The sequence below is a fragment of the Atta colombica genome, unplaced genomic scaffold, assembly GCF_001594045.1.
Source record: "Atta colombica isolate Treedump-2 unplaced genomic scaffold, Acol1.0 scaffold135, whole genome shotgun sequence".
Classification (NCBI taxonomy): Eukaryota; Metazoa; Arthropoda; class Insecta; order Hymenoptera; family Formicidae; genus Atta; species Atta colombica.
The window spans coordinates 2,175,237-2,186,754 of NW_017259223.1; the positions used below are offsets into that span (position 1 = coordinate 2,175,237).

Sequence of the window (11,518 nt, forward strand, 5' to 3'; positions counted from 1 at the left end):
AGATACTGCACTGAGAGAAAAGTATATCGTATTTGTGATTATAATTGCATAGTACAATAATTATGATTAGGAGTATCATTTTTATAGTTATTATTGTTATAATGTTTCTAGTAAACGAGAATAGATTAAAATAGATTGAAATTTTTTTCTATCTTATATTTTAAATAGCGAATACTTTTTTTTTTTAATTTAATTGGATCCAATTGAATTCAATTAGATTCAATTGGATGCAATTAGATTGAAAAACTATATTTCCTATTCAAAATTTTGAATTGAACAGTATTCAATGTATGTGTTGTGCATAGAAAAAGCTAATATTATTTTTAGATTGAAGGCATAGATATATGTTCCATGCAATTCCTATAAATGAATAAAAATGCATTCAGGATTAAAAAGCATTAATTTTAACATTTATGAATCAATATTTCTGAAAATCTGAATCTATTTCAATTCATTTCAATCCATTCTCGTTTGCTGGATTAGTAACAATAATCTTATATGTATAGTTCTATCAAACCAGACAAAAATTGTACTGTATAAATTATGATAATTTAAAATATTAATATATACGTATGGTAAATAAAATAACTATTTTTGTATGATAATTGTAATCGTAATTATAATAAATATAACAATTTTTTCAACATTCGTTTATTATATACATGTGGTAACAATAAAAAATATAATTTCAAAAATGGAAAAATCATTCATTTTTAAATAGTATGTGTGATTATATTAATAGCACATTTGATTGTACTTCTAACTACAAATTTATTATACGTATTATAAAAACTAAAAAGAAAAAAATAATTGTAAAAATACAATAATTATTTGCACCATGTTTGGCAATACTATATAGTAATAATATATTTGACCATATTTATATATATAATAATTTAACATTTTCCTTAAAAAAAAACTGCAAGAATAAGAATTATATGACAGTCAAAGCCGATCACACTTATGCTCAAAAATAAAGCATGCAACACTCAGATCGCAGTGAGACGAAACATGCTCACCACAATCTTTCGAGACTGAAGATAATCGCATTATTTCTTAACTAAGTTAATAAATACCAGCATATTGTTTCCATATAATCTCCTCAAATATTAATAATATTAAATTGTCAGCAGAGGCATGAAATTAAAAATGATTACAGTAGGAAGTATAAGTAACGTTGGCGATGACTCGATCACAAGCATGCGATTAGCTCAGCATAAATATATTAGACTACCGTTCTAGGGTCCCTTCGTATTCAAATCTCTCCGAAGCGATGCTTTTTTCAATAATTTAATTATAGTTAATAAGACAGAATATAAGTACGCAAAATAGAAAATAATAAATTGAATTGAAAAAATCAAAAGTAATAATAACAAAAAAATTATTTTTTTCGTTAAGATATAACTCTATAATCTTTTTGTTACATAAAAGGGATTGTTTAATCACAATTACCAATTATTTCGTTTAAAATTATTAATATGTTTATCATATGATTTCGTAATAATCTAATTTTGCTACTAATTTTAAATCTTAGGTAGTAATAGATGTATGATTCTACTTTTAACCATTTTTTTCTCTTAGTGTGTAGAGACGTACTGGAGATATAGTGAAGACATACTTATACATTTCAGAATAACTACGGTATATCACTAGAAGTTCTCTGCGAAAGTCTACGAGATGAGAAATCGCGGACATAATAGATTCTGAAGAAATACCTCACAGAGTATTCGCGTCTTGAATATCTTGACGACGTATTCAACATATGTTTGCGATATCGTTCTAATGTTGTCAGAACATAGATGGCTCTGAGGTATAATATATTGAATAAGTGATGAAAAATTTTTGCGCATATGTTCATAATATACTAGAAGAAGATCTAATAACATCGACGAAGTATTCGAAGATGTGAATTTTGAGGCAATAATGGACAATAATGAGGACACATCCGCATTATCGGAGGATAGCGACTATAATAGTGATCAGAATGAAAACACTAAGAGAAAAGTGTATCCTCAGAAAATAATGACACTGAACGTGCTGACGAAACAATGCGCGATATATTTTTATTATACAACGGATGGTTCAATTCTGTGCACATCGTGTATGACGAGATTAGCGGACATCGGACACATGTATACCATTCATAAACATGTTATCAAATCGCATGCAGCCATAGATGATAAATACTGTTGGAGTCCATGTTATTTAATATTTCCACCTGTGTCCTATTTGTATAAATTAAAAAAAACTGAACAAGTATATAAAACACACACACACACACACACACACACACACACACACAGAGAGAGAGAGAGAGAGAGAGAGAGAGAGAGAGAGAGAGAGAGAGAGAGTTTATAAGGTTTTTTTATTCAATCGTAAGTCTTCACGAACGTTAAGACATAGACAAAATAAAAAAATGTATATGTTGAAAATCGATCGAGCGTTTCAAGTCCGCTAAGTCCACTATTGAAGGAAAAAGCGAGATATTGGGAATGCTTGGAGAAAAAGCATCAAAGTCGCCAACGTCACTACCAACGCAAAAAAAATCAAATGATATCTTCTTTGTTTACAAATGCGTTTATGATGACTAGTGTTAATGCATTTTATTCTTTGTTAAAAGCGAACAGTGATAAACAAGTTTTTGTTCATTTTTTCAGAAAGCGCTGCTACTGATGCCCAAATGCTTGATCTTAGCCAATGTGTGAACCAATGTGATCGAGCTATCGATACCTGAGTCATTGCTCGATGCCCAATTGCATTTTTTAAATATTTTTAATACTACATATAAACCAATGTAATAATAATAAAAAATGGTTTTGTATTTTTTAATCCCTGTTTGTTTCTTTCATTTTTCCATGTACCTGATCCATCACATCGATTCTATGTTGTTCTTGATATTTAATTATTTTCTATTCAATTTTTCATACACAGTACAGTCATAAAAGATCCCTTCTGTATAAAAAAAAGACAGAAGAGACACGAGCCCCCTATTTTATGTACGTGTGAAGAAATTATATCATAATTTTTAGATTAACAATTTTTTTTATTTATATTTCTTTTACATAATTTTTTCTTACGCACAAAAAATTAAAGCTAACAGTTCGCAATCTGAGGAGCTTTTTATCAAAGTAATCGTTAGCGCATATTACATTTGGTACATCTTTAGCATTCGTTACAGTGGATGCGATATTCGAGAATTGTGTAAACTTTGTATCGACTTTCTCGACGATACCAAGCAATTGATCGAATTTTAATTCAATGCATTGATCTAAGTTGAACATAAACAATATTGTTGATTCATCATTAAACGTACGTCGAATGATTCCAAAGATACAATTTTAACATTTTCGTACTACATCGCACAATCAGCGATCCAACGCTAATAGAATTATCCTTATGATGAAATCTAACTCTAACCAAACCATAATACAGTGGTTGGGTTAAATTAATAATACCCATGAGTAACCTAACCTAACCTAACCTAACTCTAATCTAATCAAGAGAGTCGCTTCATGTGGAAAGTTGTGCGCTCCGTAGCAGGGGGGGGGGGAAGGTGGAAGCAGAGTCACGTGGAAAATCAAATAAAGGAAAATAGAACAATCAAAATTTATATATACTTCTTGATAGAAATTAGTCCAATCAACAACATTTTTAGAGGACATTTGTAACGCTGCGTAAGAAAATGTTATCGTGGAGGTCACATCAGGAAGGAAGTATTCAATAAAACGGCTCTTCTATTCCCAATAGTGATTGTGAAAACATAAAATTGTGAATACATAAAAAGGACTAATTGTAAACTTACACACTTTCCTTATTCTTCTACGCCCTCGAACTTGCTTATAATAATGGTTAACACAGTGTATAATAGGCAATATGACGTAAATGCACTGTTTGCTGACAACGCGGATACACTTCTCAGCGCATCATTTGCATATCGTATAAATAATTCAAGATCTTCATAATTGTAAGTTAAATGAAAAAAAGCACAGAGCAACATCTTCGCTCTACCAAATCAGACAAAGTACAGTTACAATATACTCAAATAACATTATTATATATAATTAATAACAATGTGTTTCCTTTTTATTGGGTTGTCCAGAAAGTTCGTGCTGATTTTGAAGGAAAATTGAAACGCAGAAGATTTAAATTTTAGTATACATTTATTAAATTATATAGGTTCCATTCTGTTCTATTGGGTTGTCCGGAAAGTTCGTGCCGATTTTTGATAGGTGGCATAAAGACAGGTCTGAATATCAGAACGATTGAAAACAAATGACATGCATACATATCGTAAAAGACGGTACTTCAGACATACTTGGAAAAAAATTTGGTTGCGATACGTTAATTTTTGTCAGTTTTAGACGCCTTTGAATATGGAAGAAAATAAAGTGCATTTTAGGCATTTAATGCTTTTCTTTTACCGGAAAGGCAAAAACGCCACATAAGCGGCAAACAAGATATGCGCTATTTATGGCAAAGGTGCTGTAACTGAAAAAATTGTGCGGAAGTGGTTTGCTAGGTTTAAAGCTAGTGATTTCAACCTTGAAGTTCAAGAACCGGATAGGCCCTCCATCACAGATGAAGATCAGATTAAAATATTGATCGAGAATAATCCATGCTATACACATAAATTACACATAAATTAGCAGAAATGTTGAATATGTCAAAATCCACCATCCACGAGCATTTTGTGAAGCTTGGCTACATAAATTGTTTTGATGTATGAGTTCCCCATGATTTAATGGAGAAAAATCTGATAGATCGCATTTCCATTTGCGACTTGCTCTATAAACGTAACGAGGAGACACCATTTTTGAAGCAAGTAGTGACGGGGGATGAAAAATGGATCATTTACAATAATGTTGAGCGAAAAAGATCTTGGAGAAAGCGGAATGAACCACCTAGCTATCCCAAAAGCCGGTCTTCATCCAAAGAAGGTCATGCTTTGTCTCTGGTGGGATTGGAAAGGGATCCTGTATTATGAGCTTTTACTAAACGAGACGATAAATTCAGAGAAGTATTATTCCCAATTAGATGAATTGAAGACAGCAATTGAACAAAAACGTCCAGAAATAGCGAAGGGCGTCGTGTTTCATCAGGACAATGCGTGATCTCATGTGTCTTTAATAACTCGACAAGTTGTTGGAGCTCGGTTGGGATGTTCTACTCCATCCACCATATTCATCAGACCTCGCGCCCTCTGATTTCCATCTATTTCGATCATTACAAAATTCCCTTAATGGAAAAGCTTCAACTCTTTGGTCGAGATAAAAAAATCACTTAGAAAAGTTTTTCGCTGAGAAATCTGAGAGATTCTGGAAGGACGGAATTTTCAAGTTGCCTGAAAGATGGAGAAAGATTGTAGAACAGAATGGCATCTATATAATTTAATAAATGTATACTAAAATTTAAATCTTCTGCATTTCAATTTTCCTTCAAAACCGGTACGAACTTTCCGGACAACCCAATATATGATAAAGAAAGAGAAAGATTTTACAATAGAAATAGATGGAGGATCGATGCTAGGGAACTAGGAGAAGATAATGAAAAGAGATTAAAAGAGAAATAATTAGAAGAGAAAGAGATGTGTAAAGACAGTGAGATGTGAGAAGACAGTAAACTGAGGACTGCGAAGGTACAAGAAGTTTGATATGGAGAATAGATGTTCCAGTTATTTAAGGAAAGAAAAATAGGTGAGGAATAGGTGAAGAAGTGAGACGGTAAGATGCGGAAATATGGAAGAAGGTAGTAAATACTGATTAGAGGAGGAATAAGAGTTGTGTATTCTGTGGAATAGGAATGGATTGCATTAAGGAACATTATATAGAGAAATGTCATAAAGTGCGTAGTTTGTTCAAGGAACTAGGAAAAGATAGGGAGAAAATGTAGAGAAAACTTTAGAGCGAAGAATTAGATACAGAAAAATGTAAAATTTTAGGTAAATTAAAGAGAGAAAAGAAAAGAGAACTGTTATTAGAAAAAATAGAACTGTTGTAGAGAGAACTAATGAGGTAGCGAACATAGAGTAATGTATTGTATAAAGGAGAGCGAGAGTACGTCTAGTTACGTAAAATATACGGTTAGAAATGCTGTGTTTTTTTTACGTGTTTTACATTGTATTATGGTAAGAGATTATACTATGTATTTTATATATTTTATATTTATATATTGGGTTATGGTTAAGCTGTGATGTGTAGATAGTACATTATAAGCGAGAGGAATCGATACTGTGATATTCGGCGTTGTGATAGTGTATGAATTAGCACAGATCTTTAGGAACAAACAAAAAGTTAAGAATAAGATATTTGCATAATGAAAATTGTAGATAGAGTTAGGTAGTGTTTTTCTGCACAGTGTAGAAGAATGTTAGAAGTATGATTAAGAAATTTAGTATAAATCAAGTTCCTTCCTGGCAGTTAAGCTGAAGAAATTAAATTCTATTCATATTATCCTGGATTAATAGGAGGGGTACACTATTTATTAAAACTTATAAATAAAATATACGACATAAAATTATGTCGATATAAGAGCTATGAGCCAAAAGAAACTTTCTTTTGGCTCATAGTCCTTATATTGAGTCTTAATATAATTTTATTTATATTACATAAGCCTTCTTTATATTTTAAAACTTATATGTTATTTAGAATGCCTCTTGCCCCTTATTGACGCCGAGCGGCCAAGATTGCCGGGAAAATATTTTCGGTTGCTTTAAACAAGCGACTAGTGTGAGAAGAAATTCGTTGTCTCGTTTACCTTTCGGCGCACCGAAGGCAAACACACGGACATAGGCTCGTGCTTGAATGTGTGTGACTACCGGTTTCGCCAAACCGCCGTTTGATTCTGTGTCAACGCAGAGTTCTTGACTGAGTACTCAGGAATCTCAAATTCGTGAATTTTTATTATATAATAAATCCTGTACAAATAAATACGCATACTTTTAATGTTATAATATCTTATACATTGTCGAAAAATTACAATTTTTTCTCTGCAGTTATCATCTTTATTGATAATCAAACTCGGATAATAACATTAAAATCACAATTTTTTAAATAATAAAATCGTATTTTATCAAGTATTATTACGTTTTAAACATATAAACATGTCTAAAATACTAATAAATCATGAAATTAGTACCGTATTATTAGTTTCTTATTCTTAAGAGAATCTTAAAGCCGTCTGTATTAAATCATATAATTTTTGTATAACAAATATTTTTTTCTCTTTCACAGATTCGAAAATCGTTTTCCAGGATTAAAGTATACGCATTAATACGTGTTTGTAAGATGGAGTTTATGCCGAGAACGACCAAAAATTTCGGAATTGATACATTTTTTATCATTTCTTAATGTAACTTGGTGTCTCAAACTATCAAATCATGACATTTGCTTGATACGAAAGTTTTGTAACCTGTATTTACAAAATAGTAATCCACAAAGTTTGTATGAACAAATAACGTCGAGTTCTTAGAATTAGATTTAGACGCTTTATCGCAAATTTGTTATATGAAAATTGACACGAACGTGCGACTACATGTATATAGGTTGTGAGATATGTAAGATTGATGTGATAGTATACAAAAAGACTTATCGATGCGCTGAAAAACAGCGATCTCTGGTGACATTGTTGGAGTTCGAGTTTTATTTTAGAATCCTCTTAATCACTTAAATTTTAACAGGCACGCGAATTATAATAAGCGCTGACCATCTTTAATAATATCTCGTCGATGACAACAATTAACAAGAAGAAAAAGAAGAAAGACGATCAACCGTGATGGTTAGTAAATGTGAATAAATGAGAATTTTTATAGGTATAGTACCACGTTTGTCAAGATGGTGACGCCGGGGCGGATGTTTTTTCGCTTCGGTCTGAGTTAATTATTATCTTAAAATAATTTTCGCCAGTCTAATTTTGGCTGTATTAATTTGGCCCCCTTCTTATTTTTCTGAGGGCACGTGTCACTTATTAAAGAAAAATAAGAATTATTAGCCATTTCCGATAAAACTGAAACATCCTTTTGGTTTTGTATCTCGACTCTCACTAGAGTCTAGTAGCAGTACTTTATAAATCTAATGACTTTACGCTTAGTAGCTGAGTATGCTGAACGCAATCAATATTATGAAGGAAAATTAAATAACTATTATTACTTTGATTGAAAATCAATCTTTGAATGATTTGTAATTCTTTTAAAAAGAATTAAGAGTTGCCGAAGACAAAATTCCGTAACAGTATCCGTAAGATAATAAATTTTAAAATAATAAATTTTAAACTCTTAATTCTAATTGGCTAATTCTTATGGTATGTCTTGGTTACTGTTGTGGAAGATGTGTGGCCCTCTAAGGCTATTGCACATAAAAGTTGTAGTCGTAATCATAAAGACCGTAAAAAACAATGAAATGATTGCCTACTGTATTGGGGCTAAGCATTGTCGCGTTCTCTACGCAGAAGCAACACGAATGAAATTTCAAAGGTGCCACAATCAAGGTGCAAGCACAATAGAAGGAATAAGGAATTAAGAATAAAAATTTCAACAGATCAGATACTGGAATATATGGTTTCTAAGGTTGGAATTGTTGTTCTTTATCTCTAATTCCTTATTTCTTATATTGTGATCGCATCGTCATAGATGCAAGCACAAGTTTTCGTCCCATTAAAAAATTGCAATTAACGCCTTATTCTTATGATCGATCGGGAGACATACAAGAACAGTCACGTGATTTACTTCGTAGCCAATCAATTTATCGCTTTTTATGGTTTTACGATTACAACTTTTATGTGCAATGGCCTTTAAAGACATTTGGATTAGAATAGGAAAGTCCTTCAATAGGAATATACAAAACTACATACTTAAGTTTCATTATATAAAAGTTAAAGATAGCATCACTTGGATTACATGCTTTATTTAATTTGGCATAGAATTTTATTTGGTGTCAGTTGTGGATATCAAATCTTTTATACAAATGATATATACCATTAAAGTTAAATAAATAATAAAAATAGTACTTGGATTTTACTTTTCAATTTGTTACAATAAAAGTACCATTTAGATTTTATAATTTAAAATAATTTTTTTTTATGAGCATGTATTCTTAGCGTCTTTTTTTACCTCTTTTATTAATAATAACATAACTAGTCACACAAATGCATTTTTAAGTAAACAAATTTTTAATTGTAAATAGAATTTATTAAATATTGTATCGTTACATTCGAATGAAGATTAATTATCTAATTAATTAACTGTTTTAACACATAGTAATATTGTATTATTAAGTAAAATTGTACCTTATTTTTTATTAAATTATTAGTCTTGTGTATTGACATGATTTCTGAGGTTGCATAAAAAATAAACAGAATTTTAGTTTATAAGATAATATCAGTAACGTTAATTACATTTTTTACACACACGCACACACATACGCACGCACGCACGCACGCACGCACATATGATTAAATGACTAAATAATTACTTTATTATTTAGTCATTAAAAAAAAAAAAAAAAAAAAAAAAAAATTATTTGAATAAAATCTAAAAATCTAAATGAAAGAAACTTTTTATACAGATACATAAAATACACAGTTTCATAAATTTATTATTTTATATCTGCGTATCTTTCTATACTCTTGTGTTTTATATATATGTGTATATGTGTATATGGATACACATATGTATTTATGTATATTATAGAAAATTATAAAACTATTTTAATAATAAGATCTCTGTTCATTCGTATTTTACTCTACATGATGCAACGTATGATTTTTTAGTGGACAAATCATGCCATCCCACTGGACCTCTCTCACAATCGGCACAAGCTAGGTACTTGACATTGCCTACTGTGTGTGACACACCAATATTTTCGAAAGTATACATATCTTCTATTAACCAATAAGCAGATATTGTTTCTGACTGATTAGCTTTGTCCTCTGCTTTGCTATGGATATAAGGTAATGCAAACTGCAATAAAAATGTTTATATTTATTATATTATTTAACAAAAAAAAATATCAGAATGAAACTAATCATTTCCTATAGTTTTTTAGATACTGAATACAAATTGTTTAATGCATCACAATTTTGATAAATTTACATTTAAAGTTGCAAAAGGACTGTTTTAATATGTTATGACTGTTTAATATGTCATATTATAATTATGATATATGTGACATACTAGAAAAATTTATTAGAATTAAAATGAAACTTGTTGTTAGGACTTTTAATCCTCAAAAAGATTTGTTAATGTCAACTATGATTAATAAGATATTCATTGTTAAATATATGTTCGTTACAAAAAAGTGAATTATTATTAGGTCATTGACGATTTATTAAATATATTTTCCATTTATGTTTAGTTAAATTAATAATTTCTTTGGACCATTCAAAATCATGAGACACCTATACATTTTGCAACAATTCAGATGTTTTTCAGATTTTAACATCAGCCATATTGAATTTATCGTTTTGAATTTGTCAATTTTGACATTGGATTTGTATATAACGGTCTGAAAAACGTCTAAATTTAAATGAATATAGTTGAAAACTATTTTTGAAATCACATCAATCTTTAATCCACAGCTTTTCCGTAGACTCAATATTAAACTATGATTATGTTATTAAAAGTAGCCGACATTAAAAAATCCTTTTGATAACTGAGTCCTAACAACATACTTAATTTTAATTGCAAAAAAAACTTCTTCAAAATGTTATATATTGCAGTTATAATATATCAAAATACATAAATATTGTCTTTTTTGCAAACTGAATTGCAAAATATGATAAAAAATTTGAAAAACGCATTCATATTCAGCATCCAAAAATTATAAAAAATGACTTTCCGATATTAGAAAAAAGTCATTTTGTGTCAAACAATGTTATCACTGAAATAAATTATTATTATATTAATCTATTAAAATATAACAATTTTTTAAACAAAACTTTAAAAACTGTACAATTTCAAAACTTATAATACATTAAATTAGGATTACTAATCATATTCTTTTAAAACGTTGTCTGCAATGAATAGTAGCAGTAGAGGCTGTAGACACATCGGGAGTAAGCTGGTGTTTTAGTCCAGCCAAAAATGGTTGATCAACATCAAATCGACGTTAATTCGATATTGATCGATCAATCACTTGTAGCTGGGATGTAATAGGGCATGCATATATATATATATATATATATATATATATATATATATAATAAGTCCGTAAGCGAAATGGTTGAAATCTATTAGTCTGCATCGACGTGTAATTAATTAATATCAATTTGACGTCAAGTGACGCTGAATCAGCATCAATGTGACGTTGATCCATCACCCATTTCTTACCGAAAAACTAGTTTATTCTCGATGTATCTATAACCTTTACGGCTGGTGTATATTGTAGACGACGCTCGAAAGTACATGTAATCTATTTGAGGTTCAAAAACAGTATATTCTTACTTTCCATTGTACTCTTTTTTTGAGAAATGAGACAAAATTTAAAACTATTATTTAATATATAAATTTATTATTTTATAAAAAGTT

At 30.0% G+C, this 11,518-nt stretch overlaps 1 protein-coding gene across 1 annotated transcript in view; it reads right to left on the minus strand.

Annotated features, from left to right (window-relative positions):
- Nucleotides 1-9,701: 9,701 nt before the first annotated feature.
- The window catches only part of LOC108684499 (guanine nucleotide exchange factor MSS4 homolog), an 8,746-nt gene continuing 6,929 nt past the window's right edge, over nucleotides 9,702-11,518 (minus strand). Inside the window, exon 2 of the mRNA XM_018188846.1 lies at nucleotides 9,702-9,952. Coding sequence (XP_018044335.1) covers nucleotides 9,719-9,952 — 234 coding nt within the window. The 3' untranslated portion in view covers nucleotides 9,702-9,718. The remainder of the gene's footprint in view (nucleotides 9,953-11,518) is intronic.